Source organism: Drosophila serrata, unplaced genomic scaffold (assembly GCF_035046125.1).
Source record: "Drosophila serrata isolate PLE 108 unplaced genomic scaffold, ASM3504612v1 contig_184, whole genome shotgun sequence".
In the NCBI taxonomy this organism is placed as follows: domain Eukaryota; kingdom Metazoa; phylum Arthropoda; class Insecta; order Diptera; family Drosophilidae; genus Drosophila; species Drosophila serrata.
The window spans coordinates 736,773-753,221 of NW_028257082.1; the positions used below are offsets into that span (position 1 = coordinate 736,773).

Sequence of the window (16,449 nt, forward strand, 5' to 3'; positions counted from 1 at the left end):
TCATCATTCCAATGATAACGCCCAGGGCAAAGGAAATAACGTGAGTCATATTGATGTTGGAATCTTGAACTATGATTCTTGAATCTTGAGCCTTAATTTGCAACTCCAAATGGTTTAGTTTGGAACTGAAATCAGCATTTCCGGCAATTCAACCTTCCAACGAAAATGCCCACCACGAAGAGAATAATGTGAGTCATAATCTCTTTCTAGAATTTTGATGTTGGTAGAAAGCTGGATCTATTTTGTATTTTTATAATTCCAAATGTGACATTTTTAGCCAAGATAACCAAGGATTTGTGTATTTCTAATGCTTGAAAAGAAGTGAAATATATTGATGATTTATATAAGTGCATATATTTTATTTTTACATTTTTCGTTTTAGAATTTTATAAGATTTGCCTGGAAAAAGGGCTGATCAGCATCTGCAGGTCATTAGTCCAATAATCACGCCCAGGGCGAAGGGCACTACATGGCTCATTTTGTTTCTTTGATCTTGACTATAAATATTGCACTATATAATAGTAATAATGCGAGCCGGTTGCCTAGGTATTTTTGGACAAAAGGTAACCTAACAAATATCGAAAAAGAATTATAATTGCGTAGTATATACCCTATGTATTCCTGGTCATCAAATATCCTATAAAGCAGCCAACCAGAAATGTGACTGCAATTTCAAGATCCATTCTTCGGCAATATATTCTAGGTGTGCTTGGCAACAAAATAGCCCACCAAGCAGCCAATTAGAAATGTGAGAAACCAATCACAATCCATCTTATATTTCGAAATTTTATAGAGCCGCAGAATGTAGGGTGAGAAAAAAGACAAATAAGTCCGCGGCCTACTGAAACCGTTTCGTAATCACTTACCTAATGGGACTTCTTGCCAATTTAATAACCAACGATACAGCCCACAATGAAAGTTAGTAGAATGTCATTATCCATAATTTGGTGACCAGCGCACTTTCGAAAAAATGTACTAATTGTTTTTAAATGACATTGTCCGCCCTGAAATATCGATGAGGGAGAGACAAGCTCTAGAATCTTTGGAACACAGGGAAAGAGTTTACCAATTCAGCGACTCTATACTATTGTGTAAGCGATATCGATATAAAACGCTCCCAGACGAGTCCAGAAAATGTTACTTTTAAATATTTATAATATGAATATTCCAGGCTTTCCAGACTCGATATCAAGTCGGTTGCGATTTATATAAAATAAAGGCACTCTTGCCAAAATATATATAATTTGAAATATTATATGGATTACTCTATATTTGCTTTATTAAAATATGGTATGGTATATGGTACAGTTTTCTCTGCACTCTTTAATTTTTTCTAGAACTGTACCAAATTTAAGTTAAATAGAAAATTAAAGTAACTTTCGAGATCAACGTCAGGTACTTGCTCTTTTCAGATCGCCTAGCTGGGCAAAGTTCTCACTATTCAAAATTTTCCATTCGGCTAACACCATATTTATTTCGGAAAGTATTTCACCTCAAAAAAATTTACGTCTGTTCAAAATCTGTCGTTTGTCCCGAAACCGTTTTCCCGATTCTGATCCAAACCCGGATCCCCAGACCTAGTCTTTCAAGATGTGTGACAAACAGGATTGTCCCCCGCCTCCGCGGTGCTGTCCACCGCCGCCTCCGTCCTGTCGCCCGCAACCGACGTTGTTCCAGAAACTGAACTGTGTTGCCTGCAATCGGTTCTTCTTTTTTCTGCTTGGCGCTGGGATAGGACTCTACTGGGACAAGTTGAAGCAGGATGCCAAGGCGGCGGCGGAGGAGGCCGCCAAGTCGCCGAAGGAGAAGGAGAAGGATCGCAAGGAGCGCGAGAAGGCGAAGGCCGACAAGGAGAAAGCCGACAAGGAGAAGGCGGAGAAGGAGAAGAAGGAGAAGGAGAAGGAGAAGAAGGACAAGGAGAAGAAAGACAAGGAGAAGGAGAAGGAGAAGGACAAGGGCAAGGACAAGGAGAAGGATAAGGGCAAGGACAAGGACAAGAAGTAGTAACAGAGATGTCCCAAAATTCCCAGTACAACTCCCAAACACCCCGACTTCAAGCTCAAACACCAAGTTTCCAATTGATGCGTGCAACGATCTTCTCTCTATACTCCAAAGTGTTTTCTCCCTTATTTATTCCCAGTTCGAGCCGATGACCTGGAAAGGAATGTGATCAGCACTGATGAACCGCCTAGGAAAAGCATTACTAACACCCATTCAGAGTTTAGGCATCAGGAATGTGTCTACCATTTCGAGATTTCCATAAGACATTATATTGGATTGCCGTTCAACATCTTGCTAAATAAACTCAATCCGCTTTCAAGAATTGGGGTCTACAACTTTAAAAAACATGCGTTTTGATTCTAAGCAACAACTAATATAATTATCTATTCATTTCATCATTTTCTGCAAGCTAGAAAATTCGGGAAAATGCGTATATATGCGTACCGATCTAGAACAATCTGATTTCCCCTTATGGAGTCATATATAAAGCTCTGGTATAGCAACCTTCCACCCACCCAATCAAATATTTGAAATCACTTTAATAGCAGGAACTCCAGTTGTAATTTAATCAAAAGCATCCAGTAGAATTGAGAACAGACTAATCGAAGAAACTTGAATTGAATGGTGCAGGTAAAAAAAAAATGCTCTATTGATAAATTTATCGAAGGTAGGCTTCCTATGTGTTGATTCTTCGGTGGACAAACTTATCGATGGGCATTTTATATTTCGCTACAGCCCCGCAACACGAATGCTTGAAATGAGGGCCCATCCCATCTGAAGATTCAGTTGGTTTGGAAACGGTTTGGCAACGGCATCCGGATCGTTATCGGTATCAGTATCAGTATCAGTATCGGGTTCGTTATCGGGAACGCTTCGTTGTAGTTCCGACTCGGTTCTTACTTCTTCTTGTCATCCTTCTTCTTCTTGTCGGCTGGCTTGTCCTTGCTGTCCTTGCCGTCCTTGCTTCGGACAAAGTAGATGCCGAGTCCCACTCCAATGACAAAAAAGACAACCCGGTTGCACGGGGTGCAGTTGAGCCGGGCCAGGAGCGAGGGCATCGGACGGCAGACGCGTCGGACCTCGGTGCGCTTACAACTGGGCATGGTTCCAAGTGCTTTTCTGCCTCAGTATTTCAATTCGTTGAAAATTTTGACGGGAATTTCGTTTGCCGGATTCTAATACGAGCAGAACAAAATACGATGAAAATTTTGTACAAGCCGAGAGGGGATACATTTAGTCGAAGGCCTCGATAAATACTGAGCACAGTCACATCGAATGTGTTGACAGGTCGTCAAGTTGACTGGCACAAGGACTACTAGATCAGGCATTATCTTTGGCACAACATTACGGTATACGAGACGGAACACTACCGGAATGAAAGACCCTATTTCCCAGTCTCACCTATTTCTTCTTTTTGTCCTTGCCCTTGTCGTCCTCACTGGGGAATGTCTTGGCGAACCACAAACCAGCCACGATTCCCGCAAAAACAGCCGAAAGACGCTCGCACATCAAATGCATGGTAGTGATCAAAATTTTTTACTTAGCCAAAGGAACTCTAGAGTGTACTCGGAAAGAACTAGCAATTTTTTGTTAGATATGTACAATTTGGAAATTTCCAAAATTATCGGTGTTTACTGGTGCGGCCAAAATGAATAACTGAAAAATGAAAGCTGCCCCCGTTCGAGACTTGGCAAATGTTAACCCAAATCTCAGAGCCTGCTTGGGACGAGTTTGGAGGAAGCCCGGAGCCTGGCGCCCACCTTTAATTAACTGAGAGATTACAAAGGCCAATTTAATTAGCCGGGATTACGCGTATCCCAGGGCAGTGAAAATGCGAAATTAAAGTGCCATTGTGCCACCTTCGTTACCAACTCGCATTGGAACCGCAGTATTCGCATTCGTGTGTATTTGGGGCACACACAACAAAGGCTCCACATGCTACAAAGGATGCGATTTGGCGAAATATGAATCAGTTGGGGGGAAAACCGCAGGAGCCGGTACGAGTTAAGCCCCGAAAAGTTCAGCAAAGACCAGCAAAGAAGTTCGTCTCTGATTCTGATTCCGATTCCGATTCCGACCAAAAAATGTTGCAAAATTACAAACTCACGAATTTCTCGTTTCACAAAATAATCATTCATTGTCGCATCTTTATTTGGACTCCGCAAAAGGCAGGAAGAAGTCCCCAGCTTCAAGGCTTAACGTAAAAATAAAACCAATGTGCCGCCTCGAATGACGCACAAAAAAATTCATTTCTGTAAAGCATATTCCAGAGCAAAACCATATCCGTCCAATGTTCATTTACTTGACAGTGCTTGACCTCATCTTTCCCATTGACGAATCTATATTGGATCTAGATTGTCTTGTGGCTTTCGAATTTTTTTCAGTGTGTGATTTGAATTCCACGTTTTCCCTTTCAGCTTCTATATTGGAATTTTGATCAGGTTTAGATTGGCTAGAATTGGCTAGAAAAGAAAGTGTCCATAAGATACTGCACATACTTATATCGGGGCCTGCTTCCGGCTGGGGTTTCCGTTTTACTCGAAACTACCCAGCTTAGCCTATTTCTTGCCTTCCTTGCCACTGTCACCACCGCCCGGGAAGTTTTTCGCGTACCAGATGCCAACGAAAGTGCCCGCTAACAAGGCCGAGAAGCGATCACAAAGCATCCGCATTTTGGTTAAAAAGAATTAGGCTAAGCTGGTAAAATATGTGGTCTCAATTTTGTTAACTAAAAATTTAATATCAGGGACTGTAAATTTGATTGCAAAACCAACTCGGAATAAATGGAACTGAAAAGGCATAGCCTGCCTGCCTGCTTGATAACTATTTTTAACTTTGACTCGGTAACAAATTTTTAATTTTTAGGGGCTGTAAAACTTTCTTAACACCAACGACAACAGACTGTTCCAAAGTGACTTGGCCGCCTGACTTATTCACACCCAAGCCACACAAGAAAAGCAATCCCCAAAGTTTGGTTTTCTGGGCTGCAAGGATGTCACTCAGCGGCAGACAAAGCCGAACAGGTGAGGTTTTTGCTCCGGAAAACCCATCACATTGTTCCCGAATTGCTTCGAAGGAAAACAAAACAAAGCACCTTCGACTTTGTAACGTACACTCAGATAAAAATCGAGAACAGCAAGAATTTTTTAAATAACAAATTATTGAATTTACAAAGAACGTGTTCTCTCTGTATTCGGGAAAGTTTATTTTAACATTTATCCTTGCAGAGTATTCTACTTTTAGTTAGAAGCTTGTAACGCGGTGAAGGACTAATTTCCGAACCTATAAAGTATATATATTCTTGATCAACATCAAAAGCTGAATCGATCTAGCTATCTCCGGACAAAATCTATTTTTTGCGAAAACTTCGAATTTTGCAATAAATGATAATGATAATCATTAAAATTGCCAAAAATTGACAAAAAATTTAATAGTTTTAATTTTTAATTTGAGTATGCATATTTATTACCCTAATAAAAACTAAACATGTGACAGCTTTCCGAACTTAATTTAATGCTCTTTTGGCTGAGTTATGAGTTTTTAAACTTTGCTTTGTTTCATTTATTCGAGTTTTCATCGGTATTTATTGGTTTGACTGAGCTTTGAGTCCCGAGTTCGTATCGGAGAGAATCGGAAGATTAATTTTCCCACAATTTAAATAATCCCGTTGAGGTACATAATTAAATTCAGTTAGTTAAGTAATTAATAAAATAGCTTATATAGTACTAAAAAAACGAGAAGACTTAGTTGTAAATCAATAAAACTTATTTACTAAAAAACATTATTAAAATTAGAATTTCATTATTTCTCTAGGGTATTTCCGATCTTGCCGAACCTTTGAGAATAAAATATTTCTTGACAATGCATTTATAAATAAATCATTAAAAAGTTTCACAAGTGTGAACAAGTTTTAGCTTTAACTCCCCTTTTAGTTTCATTTTTAATCCTCCATTTAGGATCTCCTTACTACTCAGTCACTCACTCACTCACTCACTCACCTGGGGATCTGCAGCGCGATCTCGTCCAGACTGTCCGACGGACTCATCGGCGTCCGCTCGAAGAGCCGCGAGGGGGCCAAGGTCAGGTGGCCGGTGGAGTCGCTGACGCATTTGAAGACCTTGGCCCCCCGCCTTTGGCGCTGCTGTTGGCGCTGCTGCTCCACGCGCTTCTTGCGCTTGTTCTCCTCGGCGCGCTGCAGGTTATGCAATCGAAAGAAGAACATTGACATTCTGCGGTGGGGCAGGACAATTGGTGGTGGTGGTGGTGGCGAGTTGGTGGGTGGATGTTATGACGAGTTGATTGCAGAATTAATTTCAATTTCGGTCGCAATGTTTGCATTTCCAATGGGTTTTCCGTTGAATTTTCACGGTTTAACGTGCACAAAATGGTTCGGTTACAGTTGTTGAGGGAATTTTAATAGTTGTTATCGTTGTCGTTGTATTTTATTTTAATTTTTTTTTTCCACAAATTGTTTTTTATTAATTTGGTTAAGCATTTTCATATGTTTGATTGTTGTTGTTGATTGATTTTCAGTTTTCATTGTCAGCAAAAGCATGAGTTGACATGGAGCGTATAAATGGTAAGAGCACAGCGAAGTATTTTTTTACTTAAATGTGTGGGAATTGCATTTTCTGCATTGTGTGTTGGGTATTGTGTGTGTTTTGTGTTGTGTGTGCTGGCATGTTTTAGGGAGCTTTCTTTGAAACAGAAAACAAGCAAAAAAGTATGCTATAAAATATTAACAGGAAACGGAAGCATGCATGAATGGTTAATACCCGCTGAGGTAATTCAGGTTTTTATATAAATATGCAATAAATGGTAGTAAATAAATACAAGTCAGCATATAAAATATACTATTAGCATTTTAACAGAAAATATTCTAAAAAAAGAACATACCATAGAAACGAATCAAGATAACAAAGAAAATAACTCTTCAATTAATAATTTAGTTATCTTTCAGATTACCAATAAAAACCCAACAAATGGCAAAACTAAATCAAGCAAAGTGACATACGCTTGAGGGCACAAACCAACTTCCGTAGTATCAATCAAATTTTGAAATAAAATGGAATTTTCCGAAGAGGGAGATGGAAAACTTTACAGTAGCAAAACTGGCAACTGTCCGCAAACGGAGAGCTCAGAGCTTCTCCTTCCTTTCCGGAAATTGAAATATGAACCGCATTGAGAGCAAAAGAGAGATAGAGAGATGTCCATTGCCAAAAAATAGAAAGCCACACAATGTCTCTGGCGGAAGTTCGGCGGGTAAGCCAGATTTCCCAGGAACTTAAAGCTGCAGCTCTCATTACTTTGATATCCTCAATGCACGCAAGGCCAAAGGCAAGACCAAATCAGAGGGAAATTTGGCTGGCAAATTGATTGATTGATCAGCTGCAATCAGAATCAACTGATTCTCTTGTCATCAGCTCCAGATTTCCGTTCAATTAGCCGGCGAATTCCCACCCTAATGAGCTGGGAAGCTCCTCTCTCTCACTTTGAGGCTTGTGTCAAAAATAAATTAATCGAAATTTGCATAAATTTTTAAGGAGACATTGTCGCGTCGTCTGCCCCAATACTCCTCCAAAACACTCTAAATGATTGCGTGCCCGAAACTTAATTATAAAAGCCAACAGAAAATGCCAAGCGGAGCCGTGAAAATTTCGTTGAACTGGAATAAAAATAAACACTTGCCATCGTCATTAGCTTTGTCCTGGCAGACATTTTGATTGGGATAATTACACAAGTATTTAAATATTTATTCACTTTTATTTTAAAGATATATCTGAGCTGAGACAGCTTTAATATGATAATTACCTAGGTATTAATAAATGTACTCCTCTTTGAGCGATTATTTCCCTTAATAAGTATCTTGAATTTATGTGGCCGAAAAAAGGACTAAGCTTTCGACTTAAACAAGAAACTCTGACAAAAATGTATAGCTCAGCTTTAAATATAAATAATATAAATGACAAGCTTTAGGCATTTTCTAATTAAAGTTGTGCAATCAAAGCATTAATTCGTCTTCTAATCGAGTCAAAAAATTATGTACAAATATATATAAATCTACAAATGAAAAACAAGAATGAAAACTAAGTTTCTTTACCCTTTAATTTCTTAGTAAGCTTAAAAACACACTTTCTTTGAATCATATTTTTTGATATGACAAAATTGTTGGACAAATCAGAGTTTTAAAAACTCATAACTAAGTCGCTAATGCATTAATTTTAATTCGGAAAGCTGTCCCATATTAGTTTTTATTAGGATAATAGTTCTGCATTCTCAAATTAAAATTCAAAAGAATCGAAATTTTTATCAATTTTAAGGATCTTTTCGGCTGATGATACTGATCTAGAATATTTATGATTTAGGCTGGGAAATGCTTCCTTTCAGTGTAACAAGCTTATGACTAAAATTATAAAACTTTGCAAAGGTATAATAACCACACATAATTCCCCACTAACCATTAAGCTATTAAGCTTTTCTCCTCAAATTAATTAAGCCAACACACATTAAATTTAAGCCACTTGCATAAAATACTATTATAAATTCCCTTTTAGCATTCATATAAAATCTACAAATATTTAAATGCCGTCCCAGCTGCCCGGGTAATCCCCTACATTTATTATGGTCCACGAGGAGAATTACGGAGCGTGCCCGAAAAAAATGCAAAGAAAAGTTTCTCTTAACAAATGGCAGTTCATCATCAGGCGGTTTTGTATGGGAATGCCCCTATTAGTGCTAATGATGCCCATTTGGGAGTCCACATGGAACTGAAACATTTAAATGAAACCTACAAATTAATAAATACTATACTTTTCATGGCTGATTTTTAATTAAATCCCATACATTGATTCGACTTGGTAACCCAAGACATAGCCAATTGCAATTATAAATGCTTAGAAAAGTAATTAGAGTAATTTGCTAAATATGCAAATCAGTATTTGGTGCAATGGGAAATGCTTTCAAAGTACTGCTTCTGTTAACCCTAGTTTTTGTTGTACAATCTCAATCACGTACTACCAAGAAGCCAGGTATGTTTGGAGATCTTCAGGATTTGAACTAATTTCTATAATCTTTGAAGTGTATGAAGTGGACTTGTGTACCATACCAGTGATTCTTCGAATATCTCGGACCATGTGCGATCCCCTCTTTAAACTTTGGGTCCTAAGGCAGGGTGCATGCGTGGAGGCACGTCAGTGCCTTAGAGGATACTCCAAAAAGGATTGTGAAAAACATTGCCTGGGAAAACTGAAGACAACTATGACAATTGACTGCACAACAAAAGCAACATTAACAACAAAACCAGGAATCACAAACAGTTCAACTACCGAAAGTACAACGAAAATGGAAACTGAAAGTCCAAGAACTATAAGAACTAGAAGGCCAAGAACAACTCCTCATGTTGATTGCTTATTTATAGATTAAAATAAAAAGCTAGGGAGTGCTGAGATTAATATTTATAATTGTAATTATTTTAAGTTTAAATATTTAGTAATTAGTAACAAAATGTCTTTATAATATCCTTCCAATTAGGAATATTTATGGAGCGCCATAAGCTCTACCAAATTAGCAAATCATTTAAATAACACAATATCCTTATCAAGCCGAGGGCACGCAGCCCTCAGAGCTTTTCCTACCGCCACAAAAAAATATGTATTTTCACGCCCATTGAAAAACGTCGTAAAAAAGCAAAGAGCAGGCGAACAATATGGGATATTTTTGGCAAGGCGAACAATGCCAAGAAGGGAGGGACACCCGGAACCGAAAAAACGAAGGCAGAAGCAATAATCATTAGGCCAACAAAGGACTCGCCCTGGTCGAGGTTGGGCAGCCTCTTCTATCGGGTTGAGTGCGTTGTCAAACGCTGACCAGGCTAAAAAAAATATATATAGTATATGTATAAAGAAACAAAAACGAAAAAATGCCAAAATAAACACTTGTCGCCGATGGAATTCAGAGTGGGGAAGGTGAAGGTGGCTTAGGTGGTTTTGCCAACCACAAAAGAGGATATTTTCCAGCTCAGCACGCGCTCAGGCGCTGGTGCGTGCCGCATCGACTGCTCCTGCTCCTGTTCAGAGTCCTGAATTCTGGGTCCCGAGACCATTAGCCATGTGAGAGTGTGGGAGGAATATGAAGAACACTCGGGTAAGGACTCACAGACTGATGGCAGACAGGATACAATCTTTTCACGGTCCTTGGCCGGGCCTGGTGGCCTGGTAGCCTGACTTCCCCCAACGCCCAGATATACGTAATAAAAATGTAGACAATTTTTACGACACTGTCCGAACGGAACACAAGTGGACATTCCGCTTTTATTTCTTCATTAAAAAGCAGTATTGATTGCCCGCCAAGGGGGTCAGAAGGCGGGGCATCGGATGAGTGCACCCGGAGGACCTTTGTACATCCATACTTTTATTATAGTTTGCCACACAAAAGCGAGCTTTGTCAGTGGCAATATTGGGCTTTCTCGGTGCGTCGTCAGTGTGTCTCCCTGTATTTGATTTATCCATATTGAATATCATCTCAGTCGTTGGCTTTTCATCATTCGGATGCCTTTGTGGAGGCTACTCTTATTTCATCAGTCGAGGAATTTAAAAACCTTGATGCTTTATGGTGTATTTCAATATGCCATGACTTTGATGTTGGATAATTGATTACGCCTATCTGGGTAATTCCTGCTAATGTGAGAATCATTTTTCAATGCAAACTAATGACTCCCCAATGACCCATTTTGTGCACCCTTTCCGATAAATGGCCATACTATAAATACGGGACTAATTGGCCTGACCTAGAAGCCTATAAAGGGGGCTAATGAAGGACTGCACTTGGTCAGTACGAAAAATGGTTAGAACCTGGTCGCGGTGCTGTAGTTTTCTGAGCAGATTCATGGCTCTAAACGGACTCTACACCTTCTATTTCAACGCGAAGAAGAACGGATTTAGGGACTCGTGGAAGCTGAAGACGTACTGCCTGTTCCATCACCTTCTCTGCGTTCTGTCTCTGGCCAGGATGCTGTACAATTCCGCCGGAGATATGAGGATAGGTGTGAGCATCCTCACCATGGGCAGCACAGCAGGCTTTTGCATACACTCCTGCTGGCAGAAGCGGCAGGGTATCCGGAAACTGTCCAATGGGCTAATCCGCATGGAGGCCAAGTTCTTCGTTGGAGTGCCAAGCAGCTCGGTGCTGAGGCATCGATTCTACCTGAAACTGGTCTTTGTCTCAATCACCTTAATAAGGATCCACTTGTTTTATCCCTTTTACATGAAGCGACTGCTGCCGCATCTGTTCGTCTTAAACCTGGTCTGCTATTGGCAGGTGTACAACATGCTCCTGGCCGCCGCTTTTTGCTTCTACTGTCTCCTGTGGCAGATATGTCGCAGTCAGGAGATCATTAATAATCGAATGCTGCTGCTCCTGTCCAGAGCTAGGACGAAGAATCGACTTCGGGAGATGACACGCTGCCTGAAACTCTACTCAAAGTTGCTCCTACTCTCCAACCAGGTTAACCTAGAGTATGGACATGTTTCGGTCTGCGTCCTGGCCTGCAAGAGTTGGTACCAGATCACCCATGGCTACGAGATATTCCAGATGGTGGCCGCCCCACAGTCCATTGACATGAGCCTGGGCATTAGGATATTTGTGGTGTTGACCTATATCCTCGATGCTATTAACATGGTTTTTGCCACGGATGTGGCCGAAATGTTCACCAAGTTGAGGGAGGACTCACGGCGCATCTTGCGCGAGACAAACAGAATGGATCGCTTGGTGAGTTCAGATTTTTTCAAAGACTTTTCCTCTCTAATTTTGCACTTTTGAACTCCGCTTTCAGCTGTCGATGTTCGCCCTGAAATTGTCCCTGTATCCCTCGAGGGTCGTCTTTCTCAACGTGTTCACCTTTGACCGAAAACTGACGCTGACGCTCTTTGCCAAGTCGATGCTGTTCACAATCTGCTGGCTGCAGGGCGACTACAACAAGCTCAAGTCCTAGACTCTTGAATGGCAAATCCTCTGATTCAAAGAGTTTTATTATATTATAGAGGCAGGAGTTTGTCTCGCCGGCGAGCACAAAGCAGAAACCAGAACACATGCACAACTTGAACCAATACAAATATTTACATATATGCATTCAGTAAATATATAATGGAAAAATCAACTACAATGCAACCAAATCCGAATCCAAAGCCACAAGCCAAGGAGCTGCTCTGCACAATGAAGTCTGAGATGATGATGTTGATGATGATGAGGATGATGTGGTTGGAGCAGGGATTGGTTAAGCTTACACAATTGTTAGGAAAAATGTAGGTGACATAAGCTAGCCTCGAAGGTTTAGTATCCTGGAGAGATCAGTATGAGTTTTCTTTAAAACTGTTTCAAATTTAAATGATAGAATATTTGGCATGTGTTAAGGATAAGCTAATTCATCAAAATACATTGATTAAATCTTAAATTCTATTCTATATGTTTGATGGTTAAAGTATATTATTCTTTTAGCAACTTAGTTTATTTCTGGTATCCCTAAATTTAAATATGTTTCCTTAGACTATTACTTATATACTCTCTTTCAATGTTAAGTGAATGCATTTGAGGGGTATTTTCAGCCATCATCCTAGTACAATAAAACCCATTCTTTACCCTCCAAAGGACCTCTTATTTGCTCGCATGCAGATGTGTGTATATGCTGTCGAAGGATGAACCTTTTAATTTGATTTTGAGAATGAAACCAGCGTCTGTGGTGTGTGTCTGCAGTTTGCGGTGTGAAAATAGTCGAGCAAATAAAAATGAGAAGGGATAAAGGTAATGGAAACCGAATGGTAGACAAAATCAAAGGATAAACAAAACTTACTTGTGAAAACCAATTAGTAAACTTGTAGTTACGGAGGCTAGTTAAGCGGCTATAGTTGCTATAGTTGTTGCCGCCGCTGTCGCCATTGTTAATATTATTATTATTGTTGTTGGTATCGTTGCCGCCGCTGCTGCTGGTGCTGCTGCCAGCGGCCGTGTGGTGGCACGGGTCACTGCTCATGTTGCAGGACCAAGGATTCTTGGCGTGCTAGGAACACATACACATACACAGACACATGGACACATGGACACACATACACGAATAAATGCAGTTGGCAGATAACACTTATGGACAGATCTACAAAGCGCACAGCAAGGAAAGCTCCCAGGAAAGACTGTTGTTGATGTGTTGTTTTGTTTAGTTTCGTTTCAATTCGTTTGCATTACCTGGAAATCGTTATATAGCTTCTCTCCCTCCAATAAAATATATGTATATGTATTAAGTCCTATGGTTAGTTTATAGGTTGAATATGTTCATAGCACAGTCTACAGTTTACACGTTCAGTTACACTTTACACACGAGAATTGACAGCAAATATCGAGTTTGGATTTGCCTCTCCTATCCTCTTAGTTGACTAATTTAAAGCTTTTACCAAGTTTTATTCCATTCTGGTCATATGTACACTTAGGCGCTAAGCTAATCGTATAAATTCCTAGTTAAGATCCGAATTTGGTCGTCTTTAGTATTATAGTTTGTAAGCACAAAAGTCTCACATTGATTTTTGCAACTCGGAATTGTATCCGCGTTTTGGTCCGCTCAGTTGGATTAGGTATGTATTTTTATCGTTATTGGTACATTTAGTTATTTATTAGGTGTAGTTGGTCAGTTAGTTGGTTTGGTTTCTTGGTTGGTTATGTAAATACTTAAAGCTGCTTTCCTTGGACTCCTGTTGATATTTATTGTTTTATCCGTTCGACTGCCGGGCTCGGACCGGGTTCCTGTGGAAAGAGAAATTGATGCTTGGGGAAAACTACTGCCGGTCCGCAGCGACTCGAGTGTGCCAGGCGACTGCCCCTCCCTGAGGGAGGGACTGACTGAAGCATTTGCTAGCCAAACGAAATTATGGCCATAATATTTTGCAAATAATAAAGAAGGAGACGGAGGGACGGGAACATCGGCCGACATCGGGGACACCCGTGGAGCGGAGAAGAAGCGCCGAGGATCCTAAGTTCAGATGCGTGCCAGTCGGCCATTTGGCCATCTTTTGTGCCACTTAGCCCCGGCCACCCCACCATTTGCCATTTTCCATTGGCCACTTGTCTCTTTGCTGTTCTTGCAGCAGCCACAATAATTTAATTCTGAAGAACCCAGTGCATGATTAAATTTAACCGTTCACAACTCAGCTGGAAGCTGGGTTTTGGGATTTTTCCTAGACAAGTAAACGATATATTTTCTCAAACTAATATAATTCAGGTCCCGCAAAAGACTTTAATATATAAATTTCCATTTAAGTTCTTCCAAGTATAAGCAATATCTGCTGTAATTAATTCATTTCAACCAAGTTACGGCGACTAATCTCCTGCAAACGAGCTGGAATACACCTGCTCTGCCTAAATATAGAAATATATGGAAGCAGCTCCCCCAAACGAAAATCAATAAGTGTTACACTGAAAATCGCTCATACGCCACCGGCACATGTCTGTGTGTGTGCTGGCACCGACGTAACGGTAAAGGTAACGAAATTTTCTTCGATTATTAGTTTTGTTGCAGTTGCAAGTGACAAAAAACGCGACATAAAGTCACATCGCCCACATGCAACATGAGACCTGGCTTTAGCCTCCCTTTTTGTCCTTTTTCTCGCTCTCGCTCTCTCTCTTGAAATTGAATTTATGGCCAACACATACACACGAATACACACAGAACAGCGTCAGAACAGCTGCTGCTGCCACGACAGTTTACACATTACGTATACGTACCGTATACGGGAAAGTTTTTCGGCTTTGACCCAAACTATCCGCACATCCCGAAAAAGCGAACCCATTCCAGGCCAAGGAACTTGATGGTGCCATCAGCCCTGAGCGTATATATAAGTTTATCTCGGGGCGAAGGCTCCTCCTCGCTTCAGCTATCTGGCTGAGTACGATTTTTTATGGGAAAAGTTCAAAGCAATTTTTAAAGATCAAAATGCCAAACGGAGACATGGGACGAAGGATACGAAGGAGCGACCAAGACCGAGACAAGAACCGATGGACCAGTTAGAAGCCGCTGGGGACTGGACCAATGTCGATGGCGAGAAGCCACAGAGAAATCATTTCATTTCAATTTATTTTCCCATTTCCCATTGTTTTCACTTGTAGTTACCACAGTTGTGTTGGTATCTTCAAATCGGAATTTGTTTTGCCTTGTTGGCATTTTCACACCACAAACACGCACACAGTGAAATAAAATTCGAAAATTACACAGCATTATTTTCCCAAATTACTCATATTTGTCTCTATGATTGTGTGTGATTGTGTTACTGTGAGTAATTACTTGAACAGTCAGGCCCACTCCTTGATTAAGGACATTTTCTGTTGCTAACTTTGGATTACATATAAATAAAAAGGAAATGTCAATGAAGTGTCTCTAATTGGATTAAAAGAATTTCCAGAAGTTTCGGGGCATCAAAATGATTTGAATACATACGAAAATAAAAACCTGACAGTCAAGATTTCTATATAAAAATGTGAACTTTAATGTCCCTTTTTTGGCTAAGAAGCTCGTATTTATTTGGAAGTGAAAAAGTGCTTCGGCCATAGTGCTGTAGTTTGCACAAGTCCAGATTACGCCAAGTTTTTAGCCACAAACAAATCCCTGGCTTAATGCAGCTTTTAGCCCATAAATTTGGACACTATTTTTCGCTGAGCAAAAAAGTTGATCTCATTAATCAAAAGCCATCCAGCTCTTGACACAAAAAGGACAACAGAAGAACCTCACAACGAATTCAAGCATGCCCTTTGCTGTCACTTGATGAAAATGAGATAATAGATTAGAGCAGGGAAACTGCATTAAATAATAGTTCCATTTTTTATTCAAATATTTAAAATTGTACTAAAAATAACCATAAAAGGAAAACGACTATCAATTTAAACGCTTGAGCTTTCATAACCTTAGGAAATTATGCAAAAGTACGAAAGTAAAACAGATGAAAAGATAAGTAATAAAAACCAGGGGAGCAGGGGAGCAGGGGGAGGTGGGCAATTATGAAAAATCTTGGCAAAGTGGAAACTATGCTGAGGGTGTTTGTCAGCGGAAATTTATGCTTGCGGGGAATGACCACTTCTTGGCCAAAAGAAATGGCAACGAAGGCAGCGTGAAAGGCGAAATGACGCCACTTACTCTAATTGCTGCCACGTTGCTGGGGTCCTGCGACCGTGTCAGAGGGTCCTGATGGCCAAATACACAAAGGACCGAGGAGCGTCTCGTGTAATTAAAGCACCACGGCACACCGCATCCATTGCAACAATGCGTCCTGCTGTAACTGGTGTTAACTTGGCCAACTTGCCTGCCGCTGCATTGTTGTTTGCTGGCTGCTCACGCCCACGTTTACGAAATTTTTGGCACTCAATTGAGCACATTAACTGACAGACGTTGGGCTCCATTGATTGCTGGTTGCCAGTCAGGCT

The 16,449-nt window shown here is 40.3% G+C and overlaps 6 protein-coding genes and 1 long non-coding RNA gene across 53 annotated transcripts in view; 2 read left to right on the top strand and 5 right to left on the bottom strand.

The window, feature by feature from the left end:
- Nucleotides 1-16,449, bottom strand: part of SLO2 (slowpoke 2) — a 101,687-nt gene that overhangs the window by 31,507 nt on the left and 53,731 nt on the right. For 22 of the 46 annotated variants that reach the window (XM_020962572.2, XM_086827797.1, XM_020962575.2 and 19 more), the window contains exons 2-3: nt 12,845-13,782; nt 6,000-6,193 (exon numbers count right to left, since the gene is read on the bottom strand). The exons of 21 other annotated variants lie outside the window; for them this stretch is intronic. In XM_020962572.2, coding sequence (XP_020818231.2) covers nt 6,000-6,193; nt 12,845-13,024 — 374 coding nt within the window. In that variant the 5' untranslated portion in view covers nt 13,025-13,782. Of the gene's footprint in view, nt 1-5,999; nt 6,231-12,844; nt 13,783-16,449 lie in introns of all 46 variants that reach the window. 3 more of the 46 variants (XM_086827793.1, XM_086827776.1, XM_086827789.1) reach the window with 2 other exon arrangements.
- On the bottom strand, nt 332-1,051 carry LOC110191677 (uncharacterized). Its single transcript, XR_015270522.1, has 2 exons — nt 867-1,051; nt 332-771 (listed from the first exon to the last, which is right to left on the bottom strand). It is a non-coding gene; the product is annotated as an uncharacterized LOC110191677 (long non-coding RNA).
- LOC110191673 (uncharacterized) lies at nt 1,278-3,073 on the top strand. The gene has a single exon (XM_020962584.2). It carries the CDS (start codon nt 1,591-1,593, stop codon nt 2,002-2,004), a length of 414 nt encoding a protein of 137 aa, XP_020818243.1. The 5' UTR covers nt 1,278-1,590; the 3' UTR covers nt 2,005-3,073.
- LOC110191675 (uncharacterized) lies at nt 2,535-3,544 on the bottom strand. The gene is made up of 2 exons (XM_020962587.2): nt 3,403-3,544; nt 2,535-3,176 (listed from the first exon to the last, which is right to left on the bottom strand). The coding sequence occupies exon 2, from the start codon at nt 3,102-3,104 to the stop codon at nt 2,898-2,900; it is 207 nt and encodes a 68-aa protein (XP_020818246.2). The 5' UTR covers nt 3,105-3,176; nt 3,403-3,544; the 3' UTR covers nt 2,535-2,897.
- LOC147644331 (uncharacterized) lies at nt 3,403-3,519 on the bottom strand. Its single transcript, XM_086827814.1, has one exon. It carries the CDS (start codon nt 3,517-3,519, stop codon nt 3,403-3,405), a length of 117 nt encoding a protein of 38 aa, XP_086683940.1.
- LOC110191676 (uncharacterized) lies at nt 4,112-4,812 on the bottom strand. 2 transcript variants are annotated; one of them, XM_086827812.1, is made up of 2 exons: nt 4,571-4,812; nt 4,112-4,463 (listed from the first exon to the last, which is right to left on the bottom strand). In XM_086827812.1, exons 1-2 carry the CDS (start codon nt 4,671-4,673, stop codon nt 4,300-4,302), a joined length of 267 nt encoding a protein of 88 aa, XP_086683938.1. In that variant the 5' UTR covers nt 4,674-4,812; the 3' UTR covers nt 4,112-4,299. The 2 variants fall into 2 exon arrangements, with proteins under 2 accessions (XP_086683938.1, XP_086683939.1); XM_086827813.1 differs by having other exon boundaries at nt 4,280-4,421; nt 4,500-4,810.
- Nucleotides 10,825-12,154, top strand: Gr47a (Gustatory receptor 47a). Its single transcript, XM_020962583.2, has 2 exons — nt 10,825-11,766; nt 11,831-12,154. Exons 1-2 carry the CDS (start codon nt 10,840-10,842, stop codon nt 11,987-11,989), a joined length of 1,086 nt encoding a protein of 361 aa, XP_020818242.2. The 5' UTR covers nt 10,825-10,839; the 3' UTR covers nt 11,990-12,154.

Bases quoted from the DNA above. Each gene is read 5' to 3' on its own strand.
- LOC110191673 (XM_020962584.2), top strand. From the start codon at position 1,591: ATGTGTGACAAACAGGATTGTCCCCCGCCTCCGCGGTGCTGTCCACCG.
- LOC110191675 (XM_020962587.2), bottom strand. From the start codon at position 3,104: ATGCCCAGTTGTAAGCGCACCGAGGTCCGACGCGTCTGCCGTCCGATG.
- LOC147644331 (XM_086827814.1), bottom strand. From the start codon at position 3,519: ATGCATTTGATGTGCGAGCGTCTTTCGGCTGTTTTTGCGGGAATCGTG.
- LOC110191676 (XM_086827812.1), bottom strand. From the start codon at position 4,673: ATGCGGATGCTTTGTGATCGCTTCTCGGCCTTGTTAGCGGGCACTTTC. The intron at 4,464-4,570 runs GCAAGAAATAGG...TTTCTTTTCTAG, and splicing joins TGGTGACAGTGGCAAGGAAG to CCAATTCTAGCCAATCTAAA.
- Gr47a (XM_020962583.2), top strand. From the start codon at position 10,840: ATGGTTAGAACCTGGTCGCGGTGCTGTAGTTTTCTGAGCAGATTCATG. The intron at 11,767-11,830 runs GTGAGTTCAGAT...CTCCGCTTTCAG, and splicing joins CAAACAGAATGGATCGCTTG to CTGTCGATGTTCGCCCTGAA.